Source organism: Andrena cerasifolii, chromosome 11, assembly GCF_050908995.1.
Source record: "Andrena cerasifolii isolate SP2316 chromosome 11, iyAndCera1_principal, whole genome shotgun sequence".
Classification (NCBI taxonomy): Eukaryota; Metazoa; Arthropoda; class Insecta; order Hymenoptera; family Andrenidae; genus Andrena; species Andrena cerasifolii.
The window spans coordinates 5,431,142-5,453,044 of NC_135128.1; the positions used below are offsets into that span (position 1 = coordinate 5,431,142).

At 40.9% G+C, this 21,903-nt stretch overlaps 1 protein-coding gene across 5 annotated transcripts; it reads left to right on the forward strand.

The window, feature by feature from the left end:
- The first annotated feature begins 12,046 nt into the window (after positions 1–12,046).
- LOC143374663 (arrestin domain-containing protein 17) lies at positions 12,047–18,845 on the forward strand. Of its 5 annotated transcripts, none has more exons than XM_076822951.1 (9): positions 12,047–13,344; positions 13,410–13,525; positions 14,555–14,674; positions 14,752–14,966; positions 15,141–15,314; positions 15,606–15,779; positions 17,157–17,406; positions 18,198–18,314; positions 18,400–18,845. In XM_076822951.1, exons 1-9 carry the CDS (start codon positions 13,286–13,288, stop codon positions 18,444–18,446), a joined length of 1,272 nt encoding a protein of 423 aa, XP_076679066.1. In that variant the 5' UTR covers positions 12,047–13,285; the 3' UTR covers positions 18,447–18,845. The 5 variants fall into 5 exon arrangements, with proteins under 5 accessions (XP_076679066.1, XP_076679067.1, XP_076679065.1 ...); XM_076822952.1 differs by having other exon boundaries at positions 12,489–13,344; positions 15,606–15,636; positions 15,724–15,779; positions 18,198–18,845; XM_076822950.1 differs by having other exon boundaries at positions 12,493–13,344; positions 18,198–18,844.
- The last annotated feature ends 3,058 nt before the right edge of the window (positions 18,846–21,903 follow it).

Genomic DNA, 21,903 nt, shown 5'->3' on the forward strand with positions numbered 1-21,903 from the left:
TATTTTTACACTCTCCTATGGCACATCTAACGCGAAGGTATCAATAAAGGCTGATGGAGTATATGAAACAGATTGTAATCGAGAAATGAAGTTTCAAACAGTGTGTCTTTAAAGGGTCATTCTACTTTGATCGGCCGAAAAATGAAGCTATTTTTAAAGATTTTTTTCTCCATAAATAAATCTTGTTGGAATTTATTAAACTACTCTTACCTATGTTATACATAAAAATTTTAAATGATTTATTTTAATTTGTTTAAAATGTTTCTATAGCGTCAATATGGCATCTAAAAAAGAGAACCGAAGAACAATTTTTGTCAAAAAATAATTGAGAGAAAGGATGCTTTGTCCAACTTTTTTCAAACCGGTGCCATTTTGTTACTTTTCAACTAAAATTGTTAATTGAGCTACGGGTAATAGCGACACTCATACAGATTAAGAATCTTTTCAAATCTTTTGTGTCAGATAAACCTGAGTGGGGAAGACACCTGCGCCACGGACATACCTATCTCTTTTTTGAGGTGTCATATTGACGCTATAAAAAGACATTTAAAACAAATGATAAAATTCCAAAAAGATTTATTTCATTATATGTTGAATTTCCTTACAAAAAATCTATAAAAATAGCTTAATTTTTCGGCCGATCAAATTAGAATGACCCTTTAAACGCCGTACGATACATAAGCACACTGGAAATTTATCTTTATTTCTGTACCTATATCTTTCTAATCCATATTTGCACTTACATTTGAAAAATTGTCTAATTTGAACATGAAGGCGACAAGTCGATGGGAACATATTGAGGGTATTCCCCGCAAAATTATATTACCTATTAATTCAAATCTACATACACCTTTTACTGACACACCAACACAAATATCTTATTTTACATTCTGCAACACTGGAACGCGTAGTTTAATGTAAACAGATTAACAACTATTTAAATAACGCGATGAAAGGCTACTGTGGCTCGAAACAGACAAGCGTTTTCTGTTCCCGTGAAAACGTTTACAAATCAATCGGAAATCGAGAGTCAGCATTTTTCAATTGCCGCTATTAGCGTCGGGGGAACAGCGCTGCACTTCAGGCTGCGTCGATTGCGTTATTTTATAAACATGAAACGAGCAAAACGTCACGTATGTACATACATGCGCTGCAATTGCTCGGTTGCAATTATCCGTTCACATTGGTGTGCGAGGGTGCACGAGGAAGGGGTCGTGGTGTTAACGAACCGGACAATGAGTAGTCACGGTTCGTTAGATACTCAACAACCAAATAATTAGCAGGTGCATTCGGATTCCCATGTGTCTGGATTTTGGACACCGTGTCACGCTTTCCGTCCCAGACGATACGTTTCAATGTCGGCTCCCGTTTTGCGTATCGGCCAGCCTGCTCTTTGTCTTACGATTTTACGTAATACCGTGACGCACACGAAGAAACAGTCTTTTCTTGTCTACGGCAATTAAGAGATGCTTTTGACTGGTATTGTGGTCGAGATTGCGAGTATTAACAACTGCGTAATATCCAAGCAACAAGGGGAGAATAAAGTGGACTTGGAATGGCGAGACAAGCAGAAGATGTAGAATTGTGCGAGCCTCTTTTGACAACCGTTTTATAGTCGTGTTTGTTTGGGGTACATATATGCATTTCTTGGATATGCATTAAGAGTATATAGAAAATGAGGGTTATATAAGGAGTGTGACAAAGAGAATCGAGTAATTTAAGGTGGAGTAAATTTTATATACATAGGGTGGAAGCATTTAATCCCATTTGTGTTCTATAAATGTATTTTTAATCTTTAAACTAGTGAGTTGAATTTTGAATATTTTAAGAAATTTTATTGAAATTTACCCTATATAGTAGATGGTAATTATTGGAACACCTGATGTTTTAATATACTATAGCTGTAATAATGACAATAAGTGAGAGAAGGCAATTAGTTTCTTAAAATCTGTAGAAGAATTACAGCACCTTACACCTATAACAGGCAAACTCAGAGGAACTAGAAGAAACCAAAAAACATGAAATTGAAATCGATTTTCTGTCATCATTTAGTCGCAGTCGATTAATACGCTCCAATTTCCACAGATCAAAAGGCATAATTTAAAAAGCGTAACGTGTTTCTGTGTTCCCGATTTTAAAATACTAGAGATAAGTATTTGATATTCCAGCGACTAAATAGTAAGCATCGCGATCGATATTGTGTCAGTGCATTCGCAATCCGTCATATTGGTGCCATCCCTAATGAAAATCTCCTGTACTATCGACGAAGCGAAAATTGGTTAATCCGATTTCCCGTGAAATTCCCGTGGAAAGTCTAATGAAAATCTGACCGGGACATCGGTAAAGTGCACTGCTCCAGGTACCAATATCCAGAGAATTGAAAAGTGTTGTTCACGAAACTATCACCGTGGCTGATGTAAATTTTGTGAGCTTTACGAGGTTACGTCATGTCGCGTTAGTTGAACAATACGTTAGTTGTATGGCAACGTTTATATCGCCATTTAATGTGTAATCAGAAAGGACTGCCAATTTCATTAATTTAATTAGTAGCCTCTGTTTTTAATTAGAATACTTTATAGTTGAAGCATGTTGCGAGCTTATTTTCTACTTACGAAAATATGTGGGATCAAAAAACATGGTAGATATTAAGATAAAAGAAGAATTCAAAGTGAGTTGTGCCTTTCAAATCACAGTGACAAGAAGCAAAGTATACGTATGTATATGTTGGATGGTTTTGTTGGAGAATTTGGGAATTGATCAATGAAATTTCACTACGTTCCAGTGTCAATACCATTTAACAGACTTCTCCACCAATCTTTGACCATTTTGTCAAGCTGTTACCATCCATTGGAAATCTTCGTTCGATTATCAATGATAATCGAACAATTTGGATGCTCATTCCAAAAGACTTCCAAGCAGTATTAACAGCACAATTCAACTCAGTTTCAGCCCCATATTTCCAGCTATCCCAATAACATCATAAAATAGTACAAGCCACCCGTTTGCTTTCCCTAGCCATTTTTCAAACACAGTGGTTCCTATATCACGAGTCGAAAAATCCACCATCTGTCTGTATTAATTCACGCTACATTTGCGCCTAGGAGGCTTCATCATCGCGCGATAAACGCGCAAGGGGGATGCTTCCGCTCCGCGGCGGTTGTTCGCGATCCATCCGCGGCGGATGAATTCGAAAAATTTTCGAAAGCAAAGGGATACTGTAATAAATTTAATGAAGCGGATGCTTATGGTGGAAAAATTAGATGGTACTTTTGCGAAAGCGCGCCGTCAGCGGCTTCGCGTGGATATCCGGGGGATATTACGAGCCAGGGAGCAACGTCGAGGAACCTAAACGAGTCTAAAGTACCCACTTCTCTCCTACTCAAGCTCGTTTCACAACGCGAGCGTAACCGAGTGTTTTCCTCGATGCTTCTTGACCGACTTTCTGATGCTTTCGTTGTGGACACAGATGCATGTATACGTATAACCCCCTAAATACGCGCCTTCACCAACGGAGAACTATCGCCCGTGAAACTAGAGCCATGCAACTTCGCGCACGGTCCTTTTCTCGCATGAAAGTTATTTGCCAGCTCTCGAGTACGATTTGCAGTAACACAACCGCACATAAGAGTCTCATAAACAGTGCGGCGCTTTCCCTTTCACTGCTTGGAACATCTGTGCTTTATTCAAGCTGGGTATCTTACAGAAATATGAGATCGTCTGATCCGTGATTAGCTTTGATGGGAGAAATATATGAGGAGACTGATTTTGTGATGTTAGGCCCATCGTGTGGGGATCGTTTAATACCTGTTTCGTGGTGGGAACTTGACGCTACATTTATTAGTTTAGTGTTCCAAATGCAGGGAAAGGTATTTCCTAAATATAGGTCTGGGTACGCCCTGTGATCCTATTATCAGCCTACCTTAAGTGTGGCGCCAACTTAAAAAAATTGAGACTTGGAGATTAAATAAGGGGAAAATTTTTTTTTTTCAGTCGGTTTTAATTTTTTTTTTAAATTTTTTCATTTAATGTCTTTTAATGTCTTTTTACAACATGTTGAGAAGATATGCGCATAAGTACATCAAATAATAATAATTAGGTGACAATACCTAATTATTATTATTTGATGTACTTATGATATACTTTATTAACCAGAACTGGTAAAATATTGGGCTAATATTGATGCAGTACGCCGTACGGGATGGGACCACCGGAGCATCGCCCTCTTTCGAATAAAAAATAGATCATCAAAGTGGGACCATATGTTGAGGAGTTATGCGGAGACAAACATTTCCAAAAAAAATACATACGGGTCGAATCTACAACCTCCTCCTTTTTGAAGTGGGTTAAAAATGATTTCAACCAAGTAACACTAAATAGAAGACGGAAACAAAAATCTGAGAACATGAAAAGTGAACCCTACTTTTCAAAATCGTAGAGATCACAAACTTCATCCCTGCTGTTACCATCAAAGTAACACCAATGAGACATTTCGACTCTCTAACTGTAGGTACCCTGAAATAAGTATTACAGACTTGTAGGAATTGTAGTAGTGGCCGTTATGCGATACATTGTGGGTATGCATGGGCGATCAGCAACACTGTGTTTACATTGGAAGATAAGGGCTGCGGCGCGTTACGGCCCAAGGACAGCCTGGGTGGCCGAGGCGCGTGTCCAAAGGATTGGCGGCGTGTGCAGAGCGGAAGAATTGGTAGCGTGTGCAAAGCATAGTGAGGAGTGCAATGGGTAAGGAAGGAATGGTGGGGATAAAAAGGGCAGTCAGCCGTTGACAGAGGAGAGATTGCGAGGAGAATATGTCCGTGGTGAGTCGTTGAGGAGGATGCTAAAAGCACGGTCGCGTTGCGTTAAGATATTCTGTATTCCTGTTACATTATCCTGTTACAATGTTCCTTCATTATTATATTACACGATTTTTAATATTCATTCGTGTGTCTAATTGTTTACTCGCGAAACCCCGACTGTCCTACATACATTTCATTACGATAAATTTAGGCTACACGATTAAATTTTACATCCCCACTGCCATTGCGCCAATGTGTTGCAGAAGAAAGCACGCGAATAACGGTTAACTAGGGCAAAATGCAACGCACATTGCGTGGCACGGATGCAGAATAGCTGAACGACCCTTAACGTAATTGCTACAGGACCAGGACTCATACTCGGATCTTTAGTTTAATCAGGTAATATAGTTTCCCGGATACCGAGGCAGCCGATGCACCGTGGAATATTGCTGACAGCCACCCAACACTTCCCAGCATGGGTGATGTATTATTAATTATGCCGGCATGCTGCTATTAGACCAAGACAATAGCCCGTAATCTCCGTGTACCGAGGTAATAGCACATTCAGAAACGTATGGTGCGTTCTTCAGCAGACAATGATACCTACTATGTGCTACTTAATAATAAATATATCGAGGAACCTAAGTTCAGAGAGAGCAAGTACAAGTTCCTCTTATTCCTCACACTTAATACGTTCCGAGCATTATAATTGCATACAAGAGACATTAGCAATTTCCTAGAGAAGATTTAGATCAGTTATCATGTTCATTGTGGATTTAAAAAAATTCACACGACTCATGCTACGAGCAACATAATGCAACAATTTACATTGAACGACTCAAATAACAGTCAAGACATTTCAATTAGTGTTTCTACTAGAAGAGAAGGAGGATCTGTTTGAAACGTTCGAATGCTATTTAGAGTATTCATGTAGCAAGGATTCGAATATTGGTATATTCCACTGTAGTTGATTCCAAGGATTCGATACATCAAAGATCCGTTCATCTGAGAATTAACAAGATAGGACGATTTCTGACAGATTCCTCCGGAGTGGCACTTAGGTGCAATTTCCAGACGATCGCTGCAGCCCGCTGCTGCAACGCTTTATCTCCGTCTAACGAAGCTGCGGTCCGAGATCACGGCACGTGGAACATCAGGAACTCGTTAGTGCGTGAAGCATCCAGGTATTCCGGAAACTAACTCCATTTACCAGCGGTACCATGCACCTCGGTGCAAAGGCAGAGAGGCCGGTCGAATTAGAACGTTCGTCCCTTCGAAACGTAATTTACGTTTCCAGCAGAACGCATTGATTTGCGGCGGTTCCACTGGGATGACGATCTAAGCTGATAGTAATCGAGATAACCCCGCGATTTAGCGTGAAATTCGCGACTCTTTGCAAGCATCGAGGGGGCGCGTGATAAAAATTCCCTTTCGTGCTAGTTTTCGTCGATTTTGATTGCTTTTCGATTAGTGCACTACACGCGAAATTTTTTACAATAAATTGGTTGACTCGAATTTAACTTTTTATGATAGGTTTTAATGGAATGACCAGTACCGTCTTTAGGTATGGGCATGCTTGGGCAGCCGCCAAGGGCCTTTCGATAGTAGGGCCCCCCGTCTGATTTTAAGTCGTATTCCCCTGGGTGTGCAGGGGCCCGGGCCCCAGTGCATTGCTTTGCCCAGGGCTTACAATACTGTTGAGACGGCTCTGGGAAAAACACTTTCTGTATTTGTGTGTTATTAGAAAGAGCAATATTTAATATGGCCTCGTTATATTCTTTGCCCTACAGATAAAATGTGTGTCAAGTGTCATTAAAAAAGATCTTCAAACGTCCTTAAAGCAACCATCCATCGACCCTTCTACTTGATATTCTACTGTTCCCCTCGAGTTCCTCCAACCCCTACGTGTTCAATTTTTTAACTCGACGTGCTTTGCGACATATATCCAATTATAGACTGAAGTAGGTCAATCTATATTATTATCTTTGGGGATTCAGATGTCGTAGCGCGAGGATTGGTCACACGATTCAAGATCCCTTTGGAAATTGCCGTACAGCGATGGAATTACCCCTTCATATTTCTGCAGGAAGATCGAGGGCCCAACATTCAGATTTTGTGGCAATTGTCAAGAGCGAAAGAATTCGTGAGCGAGCGAGAGAGGACGAAAGAGTTGCACGAAGTTACCGTCGGCTACGGAAGAGAGAAAGCATGATACTGTGTCTTGCTTCGTCCTTCAGCTTGAGCTCGAGCTCGACCCTGGTGCGAACTTACAATGTAGTAGCGGCTACTACAAATTTTATGCAAAAAAGTCATTCGCTCTACTTCAAAAATGTTGAATGCAAAACATTGAATGGATACACGTGAAATCCACTCGTGGATGTATCGAGTTCATCCTGAAATTGCGTCCCTATCAACAGTCTCTACAATTAATATTTCATTGTTTTCGAAAAACTGCAACTTTGTGTTGAGCAGAACCAGTGGTGGATTTAAGGGGTTATGCCTACCTGCAAGGTCTGAAAACACAAGTATTTTCGGGATTTTTTTTAAAAAACTTGAAGACTTTTTTTTAAATAAACAGTTATATATTTGAAAGTATATATTTTAAAGTTCTTGTAGCTTTTTTTGCAATGCGATATCTAAATAAATAATGGAATTATAGACGATCTCCCGATAGCGTTTTTTTATTTAAGCACTTTACGGTGACCACTGTAGCTTTGACTTGGTTCATCAGAAATAAAAAATTCGACCAAATTTAGTTAGTATATTGGATTATCTAGCCCATTTTTTAGGGAAAATGAAGAGGAATATAGTTTACTAAAAACGGGCTAAATGTAATACTACAGAAAAAAATTGAGTGCTTGAATAAAATCATAATTTCTTATCTTGAAGATGGGGCCCTGGGTGGGCCTTCTGGGCAGGGGCCCAGGCAGTAATTGCTCATCGGTCGCATGTTAAATCCGCCACTGATTATGAGCAGCACCTAAGGAGAACTCGATCAAACTGTTGGTACCACTGAAGACTGATAAATTTATGGAATCACGATCGCATAATAGGACATTGCTACACGTCTACGCAATAAGATAAAGTCGGAAATACTATTTCACCCCGAACAATCGCCACCATCATCAGCCCTGACTCGTAACGGGACCTATGGCTCATCCTGCGTGTTGCACATTATTTAAACCCCACGCTTTAATCTCGCCACGACAGAAACTCGCCGCCATATAACAATTACAACAAAATGGTCAGATACTGCTTTGATACACATTGTTGCGGGGGCAAAAATTATGCGATGGTCCTGCGTGTCGGGGGCATAGCTCGGAGGGGTTGTCAGAGGAAAGGGGTGGGTAAAGAGGCGCGGTAATTATTATCATTGGAATTTATGGTGACATCGGGATTACCCTTTCTCCGTGACCAGTGCCGTGGAACTGCAAGAAACTATTATTACCCTCACTCGTGTTTCTTGTTTTGCCGTTCCCCTATCCCGAAGGACCCTGTCCTGGGTGAAGTCATAAATCAGCCACCACCCTCGGCTGCACCCCACCCACCGTGTCCGAGAGGCATCCTGTCTCGATAAGAAAGAGGAATCGAACGATACAAGTGCACTGGTAAGAAAATCGAAGAGGGTGCAGCTGAAGATCCCGTGTAATTCCGGCAGATAAGGCTCCACGGCCACGTACCCTCGACCGAGTGATAGTCGCCATAATTGCAGTTTAATTATAATTATAAGACAAGGGAAGAAGCGCGGATGATGTATCGTCGCAAATTTCTCAGACGCTTAGGATCGAATAAACAGTGTATAGATTGCTGATCAAACTGATTAATGAGTCTGTACTAAGGAACATGATGTAACCAGGATCTACTGATTGTGAGTAACGTTAATTTAAGAGACTCAAACGTGGCTGTAGTTAATTCCACCTCAGTCGCTAGGCTAGTGATGTTTCAAGAACTCTGTGAATATATTATTTTTTCATTTCAAGAGATAGTCCGAACGTCGATTTTAATCGCTTCTATTTAAATCTTTGTGTTCACCGAAATACGTTATATATTCTTATAGAAATCTCAGCACCAGCGTTTTAAATTCTAAGATACACGAGTAATTGGTAGATACATATGTTCATCTGGTGAGAATATTTCTTATAAAAATGTCGTGCCTTCTACTGTTTGTAACTGATACAGGTCCCAACCATGGACATTGATGATACGTGATGGGGATTTCACCCTTTGGATTGAAATGTCTAGTGGAATGGGACTACGCATTATTAGCCGGTATTAACGTCAGCTTCCTCTATAGCTGATAAGTGATATTTGAGAGGATTCGTCGAGTACAAAGCGAATATATAACGAACGTTAACATCAAAGGGATTTTTGTCATTAGAGGAAAGAGCAGCATACCTTTGAGCGAGTACTGGGATGAATAAAAGATGCCAATCGAAGCACATACTTAAGCAGAATGAGCTAACAGAGATTAAGAGACGAAGAAAGAATTTTAGAGCTGTAGATTAGACTTCCTGGCTAAATATGTCAATAGAATCTCATTTGCTAATTATACACAATTAATTAAATTGACGTATGCTTTCTGGGCTTCTTTCAGAATTGCTAATTAATTCCACACAGCAAGAGCAATTTACTTCGATCCAAACACTGATCTATGTCGAAGAATATATTAAATTGCATATTACAGAGAAAAGTAAAAAATGATTCCATCGAAGATGTAAATAGGCCTTCATCTTTTTATCTCATAAAATAAAAATAGCATTGCTGTTCAACGATCTATTGATCACAGATCATCAAAACTCCCGCACTCAAACCTTCAATCAAATGAGTTCAATTCGTCTTAAAGGTGGCCACTGCGTTTGAGCAAACAGAGTTAACCTTGAAATCTCTTTAATACCTCCAACTATCGATTTTCCTCTCTGAAACTCCGGCGGCCTCGGCCTCCTCCAACCTCTTCAATATTCAATTTCTTCGATTCAACGTACGTTACGAGCTATTTCCACTTGTAGATTAAAATTCACCACTCTGTAAACGGAGTGCCTCATCTTACGTCGCCATTCTGCATCTCCCTGTGCTTCACGTGGAATAGCATATTTTATCAATTCGTCTCTCACGTTTCATTCAGCTTACAAATAAGCATTGCACCCTCAGTTTGAAGACTACGAGCGCGAATTCGAGAAAACTTTAAGCCACATCCCCACATGCTGTAATACCTAAGCCAAAACACACTCGAAGCACAAGAATATTATTGCTCTACAACTATGCCGCGAATCGTTTAAGTGGGAACGTGACTTTAGAAGACCACGTTGAAATATCCCCGTATCAGGTGTCACGCGGTTACTTTCGTCTGCAGAGTAACGCGAGCGGCATTACATAATTGACCGCGTGCTTTGAACAGGAAATTCGCCCGCAAGTTTAAGGCATTGCAGCTCGTAATTGCGCCACATGCGGCGTGTGCACACACATATAATTATCAGTTTACACTCCGGTCTGGCGTGACGGATGCATGCAGCTCTAGGCGCGAAATTTCCTCCTTGCGAAACCACGTGACGTCGCCGGGCGAAACGGAATAGGCGACAAAAGGCTCTCGAATGCGTCGATCGTAGCCGGCTACGGTTGAAGGAGAGAAGGAAAAAAAAATGGTACAAAAGAGACCGCCCCCGGGTTAATTCACCTCGTTATGCACGAATGGCCCGTAACTTCATCGCGCTCCTTCTTGCGCGCGGTATCGGGCTTGTATCTGTGTAGCGCGGTAACCAGATATTGCGGCGAATTAATTGCATACGCTCTCGACCGGTATCTCCGTAATACGGACGACTTTAATTAGCGATCTCGCTCTCGACGGTTCTTTTCGAGATAGTAAATTACGCAGCTTCTTGTCTTACACGTAATAAGAAGATTTCCGCAATAATGCGCGGCTATCGGTGGTCAGGTATCGTTTCTGTGTATCGCGAAGAGTTAAGAGCGCCCCTCCGTCCGACGCAAGTCGAACATACCGCAATAACTCTTCCTACTTTCTGCCTCCGCTCGTTCCGTACTGTTAAAGATGCCGCGGTAAATAAATGCCTACGGTGATCTGAACCTTGGATTCTGTATTGAGTTTCAGGCTACGCTCGTACACGTTAATCCAATGTGAACGCGAGTCGCAGGTATGCGGTGTACAGGACGTTCCATTTAACGTTTCCGTGACCAGAGTTGGGCAAAATGTAGTCTAATTAGAAACTAACGACTGCAGAAAATAATGTGGAATCAATTACACAATCAGATTTTAATCGTAATTTCAACTCTGCCGGTGGCTGCAAGTGCGAATGTGTACTTCACGTTTCACGGATGATTATTTATTTAAGGTTCAATAAGCTTAAGGGTACTCCTTAATTAGGCGGTCATTTTTGTCGGAAGTGAAGCATTTCTTTTCAATTAATTACGAAAAAATTAATCGAAGCTGAGACTTGTCCTTTGACACAAAGTTGATTAACATCGTAAGATTTAAAAAAACATGTTTATTTAGTCAAAAATATGCATTGTATATGACGCTACAGATGGATCATTAAAAAGGCTTTTTAAAAAAAAGTTTCTTTTGTTTTGCAGTGATAACTTAAAAACGGAGGTCCCAATCGATTCAAAAGAAATTCAAGCATGTTCACAAAAGGTGTACTTTCGGCCTGAACCTAAATTGAAGTTAATAAAAACTTTTTTTCTTTATGAAAAGAAACTAAAACCTCATCTTTGTCTAACGAAAAAGGCACTTTTTTGAAAAATCGCCATTTCGTAGCTGCCATTTTCATAATTGTCTTCTGTTTTGGTTCAGTGCAGAATCAGTGGTATTCTGAAGTAGAATTTACAAGTAGGTCGCTGAATTTCGTTTCATCAAAATCGCTGCAAAACAAAAGGAACTGTTTTAAAAAGCCTCTTCAATCATCCATCTGTAGCGTCATTTATAATGCATATTTTTAACAAAACAAACGGGTTAACAGGTAATAAACATTGTGTCAAAGAACAAGTCTCAGCTTCAATTTATTTCTTTGTAATTATGTAATTGAAAATGTAATGCTTTATTTTCGAGAAAATCGTCGGCCTAAGTAGTACGCTTAAGGTTTGGAAATTCAGGGAGTTTGAAGTGTCTGTGATCGAAAACTTTGAACGCTCGCGTTATGAAGATTCAAATATTTTTAAGATTGAAAAGTCCATATTCTTAGTTTTGAAAACACAATCTCTGACTAAAGTCTACAGTCCTGAAGATGTTGGGATACATCAAGAGCTATCGACAAGGAAGAAACACAAACCCTCAAAATTCCACTGAAGATGAGAATATTTTCTCGATCATCAGATAACGATCAAAAGCTTACTTACAAACTAGAAACACCTACAACCCCTCAACTCAAACACAGCGAAGAAATCACATTCGTATCATAAACTCGAGTAGACTTCCAACCCTACATAATCTTCCCCCAATAAAACAATTTCTCCCCTCAAAGAAGCACTCCTCTCCCCAGACACTCTGTCCCACCAATCAGAAGCAAATCAAACATTTGCATCCACCGACCAGTGTCCTTCAAGCTCCTTTTTATACCCCCTTTATAAAAACAGAATGCTTTGATACCAAAAATACCCCGCCCATTAAACTCATCGATTATGAAATCGTTCGAAAGGGTGCAGGGTCGCCGATCTAACCCACAGGGGGATTATCTCCCTCCTGCGGCGGGCAATCTTTTTTTCGCGCGATACGGTTGCCTAGGAAGTATGAACACTAGCGCACCGTCGGCGACACAAAAGTGGCAGCGATGCGGCAGAATTTAAACGCTGCGAGTCACTCCAGGTGATCCTCAATTGGTCGATACGGGTGCCCTTATTACGCGGCCCGTCCTTAATTCAGAGTTACGCCACTGCGGCGTGCATCTACCTGCGAGGAAGAGTTTCCAGCCCAGATGAGAGTCCTTCGATTATCCGGGCCAGAGGAAGTGAAAGAGCAAAGGTTGTTCTCCAGTAGGCGACGGAACGTCGCCTTGATATTGGCGGACTGACCGACGCATGCGTCCCGCCGACCGCGTCCTCGCCGGAATTTTGGAATCATGTCAACAAACATCTCTCACTGCGTCCTTAGCCCCTAAGCTGCACTAGGTATCCGTGCAACTGCACTCGACTCCTTTCCCAGACCGCCACGCCAGTTCCAGCGCGGCACACTTGCAGCTGCAAGTAGTAGCTACTAGGACCACCGAGTGACACCTAGTGTCGCGGTTACCTCGGAGCACGCGTCGATTTTGTGCCACCGATAGGCTACAAGTGCGAGCATTGTCTTGGAAGTGACGCAGTATTTGGTGAATTATCAGTGGCAATTGAAGAGGGTGCTGCCCATAACGTGCGCGCGATTCATCTGGTGATGCAAAACGCGCCCGTCGTCATACTCGCGGAGGAGTCGCTGTAAATTAGCCTGGGGACTTTGATGAATACCAAGTAGTCGCAGGAAATAGTTGGAAGACCCGCGCGGCAGAATGGAGGAGGAGGTGGATTGCGAAACCGAGTCGTCGATCGTTGCTGCGCTCTCGAAAAAGTACGACACAGTTGAGGCTGGCGAAGGTGTTGTAAATAATCCTTGTTACGTTTGTCTGCGATTAGCATTGGCTTCCGGCGCATCGATATCGTCCTCGACCACCCTCACAAGGTGTATTACAGCGGGCATCAAGTTTCCGGGAACGTCCACTTGGAGCTGAACGAGCCAGTGGACGGTCTAGGTGAGAGCGTGGAAGAGTCCAAGGGGATTTACCACTTCATCTCCTTAACGCGACGAATTCACTTCCAATGATGCTTATTCTTAAAACTACACCGGTCTGTTTCAATGCGCAGTTTCTCCTGCACAGAACCGTGCACGAGTGGGTGTCGGAGTTCCGTCGAATTTATCTGGTAGTTGAAAGCGAACGGCAGAGAGCAGATCACCGCTGATATCCCCGGAACGAAGGCGCATCGTAATTAATCTGCTAGCACGGATTCAACTGCCAGATAAATTTGTCACGGAGCGGGACAACTAGTTTTAAGTTTCTCTCGGTCGCAGTGTACTGTTCCGTGATATCTCGTCCGCCTCTCCCTGCCTCCCCCGACGTCGATGTAACGAAACTGACGCCGCTTCGATAGACGCGGAGAACGAGAAGATACCCGATTGGCTTGCTTGTAACGAGGCACGACCAACTTTATATTTATTCTCGCGATGTTTACCCGCGCTCGCAATCACAAAAATTTCTCCCCCGTTCGACTCGAACGGCTGCCAAACGTGCCATCGATCGCGTTGCATAACGGGTGACCTAAAACACTTTACCACCCCTACACACACGCTGCTAGACGACCTACCACGTGATTCTGGTATTGCAGGAACGCTTGTAGCGCACACAGCGAAGGCAAGCGAGAATTAGCTTTGACGAACCCCTCGCGAGTTTTCAGAGGGGTCCAAACCGACTTTGTACGTGGTAGAGAGAACGCATTAGCCCAGCTATCCAGAATGTTATAGTCCATTGAATACGAAAGTGTTTTTTGCACGTGCCCCTATGCTTCCTGATTACCGTTCCTCCAATTCTGATCGATCTAATTTCTTATTTTATTGCGTTACATGGATAAATGTTTCTTTAAACCGGTTGACTGTGTTCTAGCTAATCGAAGTGTGCTCGTAGCCACGTGTTTTAGTGAATTGATACGGAAGTGGCGTAGCATGGAATAACGTTTCCAGTTGCTAGCTCGTACGAACGTTGTAAACACGACCTTTCTGCATGCAGGAATTAGGCTTAAGTGCAAGGGAGAGGCTCAGGTGTATTTCACTGATCGATCGGCCGGCATCCGACGTAAGTTTTCGGCGTTCGAGAGCTACCTGCACGCGGAAACTTATCTCGTAGGCGGTAAGTATACGCGGCTGTCACGATCGCCGCGGGAAAGGCCGATGTCACGGATTAACAGGTATTCTCGTCACGGTTAGATGGTAAAGAAATGTCAGCGATCACCGGCGGCGTCTACCCGTTCACCGTCACGCTTCCAGAGAATCTGCCGTGCAGTTTCGAGGGACGATATGGACGCGTACGGTACTCGATTAGGGCATTGTTGGACGTAACGACCATTTATCGGTTTTCCACCAATATTATTCCATTCACGGTGGCTCCCATTCTTGACCTTAATCGAGATTCCCTCGCCCCCGTGAGTAGGGATCTAACAATGAATGATAACGCTTCCGAAGCGTTCTAATTCTCCAAAAGCAAATGCGCTATCGAATTAACGCTTCCCGTTGCTCTATCCCTTGAACAGCAGTCGCTACCTTCGGATACTCGTGTTCAATGATGCCTTTAATATTATAAGAACCATCGTTTTCAGTTGCCCATAAGCGTCCAACAGTCTAAGGTGTACATAGGTCAAACAGAGCCTCTCACCATATCTATGTCGCTGCCCGTTCACGGATACGTTCCCGGGCAATCAATACCCATAAAGATCGCCGTGGCGAATCCTTCCACGGTGGTGGTTAAGAAAATCCGAGTTGTCTTCAAAAAAGTAACCCTGCTTTTTCTATACGTAGAACGTAGCGAGTAGTGCGATGCTTCCCCTGGCATGATCCGAAATCTTTTACTCCCCGTTCAGTTTGAGAAGCAAGTAGTGCTCCTAGCTCTAGCGGCGTATTCGAGTAACGAGTGTTTCAGTTGGTTTGGATTTTGTTCGAGGGGGATATCCCTCGACGAAGCGTATTGCGGTAAAACTTTCTGGGTCATGCTGGCGGCAGACGATCTCCTTCGGTGCATTCCTCATTTCTCTGCCGCTTGTTCTAAATAGTGCCTGTTTCCTTAGGTGGTGACTTATCATTCGATGGAAAAGTCCCGTAAGCATAAAGAGATCATAGTAGAAGTAGAGCAACCCGTTAATAAAGACCCCGATACGTACGACGTCACGTTTGATGTTCCTGCAGTACCACCCACAGGGATGATCCACTGCAACGTCATCGACGTTCTGTACACGCTTAAAGTGAGGCTGTCTTAAATTCAGTGGCGCGACGCAGCGCGATAAAATCGGGACGAGCGAGACCTGCGGGTTGCTTGAGAAGCAGAATTTCGAGGAAACTATTTCTTCTAATTTTACGCTCTTGGAATCGTAGATTATTGTTCACCTGTCGAGTGAACTTATTCGATTATTACACGGATGTTTTGTTGTAGTATTCGACGGAGACGACGATCATTGCATTGGGTGATTGCAAAAAGTTTGCTGAGGTTTGGCGACAGTCTGGGTTTTGTTTAAAAGTAAAATATGTAGTTGGTGCGATGCAATAGCCTAAATGTGTTGAATAATTGATGGTTAACGAAATTTGTGCAAAATGAACTTGATGTGCGAAGCAAATTAGGTTGACAATGGCCCATTTCACTAGCTGGAGGGATTGCTATTAGGGAGATTCTGTTTTAAAGGAAACGACTAGTTTTAACTGAGCAATAAAAAAATATATATAAAAACAAATTTATGTTAAACGATTTTACTGAAAATGCACTAAGAACTAAAAAATAATTCTTTTCTTGTACTACAATTTCGATAGTGATATGTGACTTTCAATGAAATCATACGAACTGTGATTATCCTTTTTCTTTAGAATTGATTTAAACAATTCTACAGGATAATCACAGAGTTTGTATGATTTTATTTACAGTCACATATCACCATCGAAATTCTAGTACAAGAAAATAATTATTTTTGAGTTTTTATTGCACTTTTAGTAAAATCGTTTAACATAATTTTTTTATATATTTTTTATTTCATAGTTTTTAGTGTTTGCTGATTTTTTATACACTTCTTTTCATTTTTTTTTTAAATTTTATTGTCATCCAACCTACGCACGCATGCAAAGTTTCAGAACAATTAGATTGGTGCAAGTGGGTAAAATTGAGTTGCCAGATTTGAACCATACACCAAGCAAATAAACATACACGAAACATACAGAGAATCTAAGTTAAGTGAAGTCATTTAAAAAGGTACCACTTTCCTGCAGGACAATCTCAGAACCTGTACTTCAATACAGACCAAGCAGTATAGTTAAAAGAGTTAACTTAGAGCCTTTTTTACCATCTGCCCTGCTAAATAACATACTGTTTAGAAATATATCAAAAAGAATTTTGTAGCTTTAGAATCTTTCGGAAGCTACATCCTTGTTCTCTCCACTCAATTTTTAGGTCACCTGAAATAGCCTCCACCAACGCACTGACTGGTTCGCAATAAGAATCGTACCAAGACTTCTGCAACCACCCACTGCAAATGAACTTCTCGTTATATTACGCTCGATTTTAAAATAATTGAATGACGAACTAACACACACCCGCAGACTGCATATCCACACAAGCTATTCTTTTTTATTAAAAGGTCGAAGCCTGCATAGACGTGAGCGAGTGGTACTACAGAATGTTTCAGAAGAACTTGAAACTGCGAACAAATATAGTAGTCGGTACGGTTCCACTTCAAAATTACGAGACCCCACAGAAAACCGCCGACGTGACGGAAGCTATTCCATTTCATCCCCCGTCTACCGCAGCCACGGAAGAATACACGAACAGCACGCCGTCGTTGAAAAACTTGGGGATAGAGGATAGTACTGCGAAGCGAAGTTTCTCTTGTAGGTACACATGTGTTATACAATATTTCAGCTGCGTGTTAATTATTAATTCGATTCGACCGTTCATATTATTCTGCCGCTCGAAAACGTCGATATTCGTGGACATTTAGTAGAATGGTGTTTTCTTTGTAAACGAAGATTTGGAATAAATTCTAGTCACAGCTCAGGTCACAGGTTGAAACGCATGGGACATCCATTTCTATTAATTTAAAATAGAAGTACCATGGCTCGTTAACGAAAGAGTCGTAACATGTGCACTTTGCGGGTTGTTGGAGCAAAATATCCATTAATATTAGTGACAATTATATATGAAGGGTAAGGAAAGAAAACAGGGAATGTCAGAAATTTTAGTACTTTAATTCACCAGTAAAGAAGCAAGGTTCAATGAATTTAATTTTCTTATATAATTTTCTTCTTAAATAATTTCTTGTTTTACCTCGACGACAGAAGCTTGAAGCTTATGCTAAGGCAAAGACTGGGGATATTCCGAATTTTTTAACCAGTGTACCAAAACTTTAACGTTACCTTACGCGGGTATTTGAACTTTATAATCCTTTGTGATTTAACAGTTCTGTAGTTTCAGCTGCCACCAACAAAATATGCTATAAATTGCAAACACTACGATGAATGGACATTCACAGTTTTGACATCTCCCTTTCCCTTGATGTGAATATTGTTATCCAATTAGTTCATGCGTTACAATCTAACATACATGTGTATTATTTTCTAAATATAATGTTTCAAGTGTTGTTTCGATAGCTGATTAAAAGTAAGCTTTGCATTTCTTCCAGCACAAACACTCTACGAGAAAAGTGAAATATATCGATCCTCGAAACCTGACAGAGATGATCCCACAGGGGATGACGGCGACAGCGATGGAGAGGTCAAGCCGTATTCGCCTATGTATCGTGTGTACAAGTTCAAGTCATCTCGAAAGAGACACGTTATTGATTACACAATTAGAGATGGCCATCGTTAATTATTTGTTCGAAGGATGCTCGTTAGGGATGTTCCTGACAGATGAACCAGGGGTGGATTAACCAGAAAGTATAAAAGGATGTTCTGATGTTATTGCTTCCAGGAATTTTATACATTCACCATGAATTACGTCCAATTTCGCGCTCTACCGATCGACCAGTTGCCTTCGATTTTGCCTTTGTTTCCGTATTCTCTTACGCACAGAAGAAAAAAGAAGGAAGGTATTATTAAAACGAAAGTAGCAACGAGAGTGAGATATTAAAATCCGTCGGGACCAACCTGTGCAGCTAATTAAATATCGTAATTACGCGACTAACTCGCGAGGAAAGTTGTTCTATAATAATCGTCCGAGCCGTGAAATCTCCAATAACCGTCGAAACAAAGTTTCGGAAGCGCGCAGCAACATGTATCGCTTTAATGTTCAATAAAAATGTTCTCAACCACTTCGACTTCAACTGCATTCCATCTATTATATTTATAGGATGGTGCATATGAAATTGCTGTTTCACGTAGGATTTTTTTTTGCTCTTTAACTACTCTATTTATTTTTTTTTAACTTTCTGTGACATTTCTCGAGTCGCAAGCCAGCGTTAGCAATTATTATTATTTCCCAACCATAAACAAAGGAACTTTTACGCTACTCGCGATCGGCAATTTCATATGCACCAACTCAATAGTTTCTACCCTTCCCAGTGAAAGAATTCTGAAATTAAACACACGTTCAGCTTGGAATGTGCGTTTCGAGGAGGATATTATTAAAAATATTAAAGTATCGAAAATCGTAAGGCACGTTTTAGATATCGTGCGCTTAGAACGATCATTACAGCACGCCAGCTTGTCGTTTCGTAATCTTCTCAACATATGTACGGGCGAACGATCTCGTTCACGTCGTACGCTTGAATTAATGACGTCGTTAATGCGCGATTCAACAATAATGCGCATCGATCGTCGTCGAAATGCAATTACAGAGAGTGGGTAGTCGGGGCAGGTGCCAAGTAATCGGTGTGCAAGTCTCGATGAGTGAAAAACGCAAAGGGAAGATTACATCTAGGCATTGCCTCGAGCAACATCGGCTCAACGGAATAAATAAAAATCCTGTGATCGATACCGTGAATTGCAAACTCGAACCTAGCGTTTGATAAATAGTGATTTGATAAACTTTACGATTGCTTCTCTGATACCTTAGTCTTATTTTATATTTTCCTTTCAGCTCTCATTCGCCGCAGTAACTTCCTTTTTTCTTTTAATTGGAAATACGTCTAATTTTAAGATATATGATAGAGTTGCTTGCAAAATGTCTGTCTTCTAGTAACTATGTGAGAAAAATAAATAATGAGGTAGAAAGTGCGAAAATGTATTATTTTAAAGAATGTTCGAAGAAGTTTTGAAAGTCATACTCTAAAATTTTCTAGAAATACTTATTAGAGACGACTAAATTATAGATATATGTACAACGATGTCTTCATTCTATTTACGGTTTGATTACATTTCATGGTACTCGATCGATAAGGTTTCATTGGGATTCCAGGATGAATATATATGTAAGGTCCATATTAAGATTGTAATATTTGTTTACCGATTTAGAATTCGAATGTTCGAGTGGGAATAACCAATAATTAGAGTATTCGTTGTAACATTCGCTGAATACATACCGTCAAGGACTCAGTTCCTGATCAGAACCCAATTCCTAATCAGTTTAGGAAAATAAACCAAATAATAAGCTTATTGTGATACAAATTTATTCTAACAAATTACTAAATAATTATGAAGTATTTTGAAATTTATACGCAAAATTTGATAGCTAAAAATTTGATAGTAAAACGTGTGAAGGGGGTCAGGAACTGCTCCCTTTGCATTTTTCACTTTCAAAGTTAAATTATAAAATAATTATTCTTATGTGTGCAGTTTTTTTTAATACCAAATTAAAGATAAAACATAGATTTACTGAAATAACAAAAAATCTTTTAAATTTGGTAAACTTTTCCCTTTACACGTTTAAAAACCCGCGGTAGTTACTCTTAAGTGATCAGGGACTGGATCCTTGACGGTAGGGTAATAAGAAGGAAGTGGAAATTCCACGTGATACATGAAACATATTACCTGCCCCCAAACCAAGTTTTTTTCTGAACAATAATAAAATCCACGAAGATACAGGGAACTTCCACATCAAGTATCACTAGCAACAGAATTCAGACAAATTTTTCGAACGAACGAGGAAGAAATACCCTCGTGTCTTCTCAGCATTAGGCGAATGATGACCAATGCACAGGGACGTCGCCGGGGTTTCATTCAGGGAGGGGCAATAAATAGTGAAACTGAATTATGAATTTACGTATGTAATGCCGTGTAACGCGGAATTACTTCACAATTTAATTTATTTCTATTCGGTAAGAAATTAATTTAATTTTGGATGAACGACTAATTTATTCCCTGCCCCTCCTTGGCTACGCCCACCCCCAATGCATAACCAAATTCAGGGTTATTGATATTGAAATTCATGACCCAGGGTTCGTTTTATAAAGATTCATTGCACGAAACTTAATATCACGCAGTGTGTTCACGGTGCGCCAGATTTGACATGGTGTGTAACCCTATATGGTTCTTGATTTTGAGGTTGGCAGCAGGTGATGACGAAGCTACCGGAGTGGCTTTAACTTTGAGGGCTCTGGATATCCCAATGGGTGGGTCTTTGATTACCAACGCCGTCTAGCAGATGTTTCTGTCTTTCTCTGGCCTCCCTCCTCAGCGGCTGCATCTTCCTCCAACCCCTGCACCTTCTCATGGGCGTGTATATATCTACTTTGAAAGACCACATCATAGGTGGCTAGGTCTCGGGGTTCGGCTTAACCACGTGCCCGCAGCACGAGGTTATCCTAATTTCGTAGTGATTAAACGTTGCTGGCGTGCTCCACGACCAAAGGACGCGAATTTCTCGAAAATTGAAGCTGCTTGCAAACTGGCTACCTACTATTCCCTTCGAGTTTTCGTAAATTTAGATCGCGGTCGCGCGAACTACGTATAAGGATTCCTGCTGCATAATTAATGGTAATCCAGATTTCGGCATGCGATTCTCTGTATTAATACCATTGAAAATAATAATTATTGATAAGGGGACAAATTTAGTAATCCTAACTGGAACGTAGTAATTAAGTAGAAACCTTTTACAGGTCATTTATTCTAAATTGTAATCAAGGAATATGATAGGTACTATTATCTGAATTCCGTGGATCAACAATCATTCCACGTAACATTTACCAAAGCTTTATTAACGAGTGCGTCAAATTGCTTTAAATCTCCAAAAACCCTGTTACCCGATATTTCACAACCCCGTTTTGAAGTTCAACACCGCGCATAAAAACTACCATATCACTGACACCATTTCTCCAAATAATTATAAATTTATTACACGCTGCAGCGCCACATCCCCCCGTTACGATTAATTTCTACGCGACGTGGCCGCTTTTAAATCGAAACGACTAATTTTGCACGCAATCTCTGCGGGGGAAAAAAAACGGCTCG

Coding starts and splice junctions, on each gene's coding strand:
- LOC143374663 (XM_076822950.1), top strand. CDS start 13,286: ATGGAGGAGGAGGTGGATTGCGAAACCGAGTCGTCGATCGTTGCTGCG. Junction 13,526..14,554: donor CGAGCCAGTGGACGGTCTAG/GTGAGAGCGTGG, acceptor TTCTGCATGCAG/GAATTAGGCTTAAGTGCAAG. Junction 14,967..15,140: donor ATCGAGATTCCCTCGCCCCC/GTGAGTAGGGAT, acceptor CATCGTTTTCAG/TTGCCCATAAGCGTCCAACA.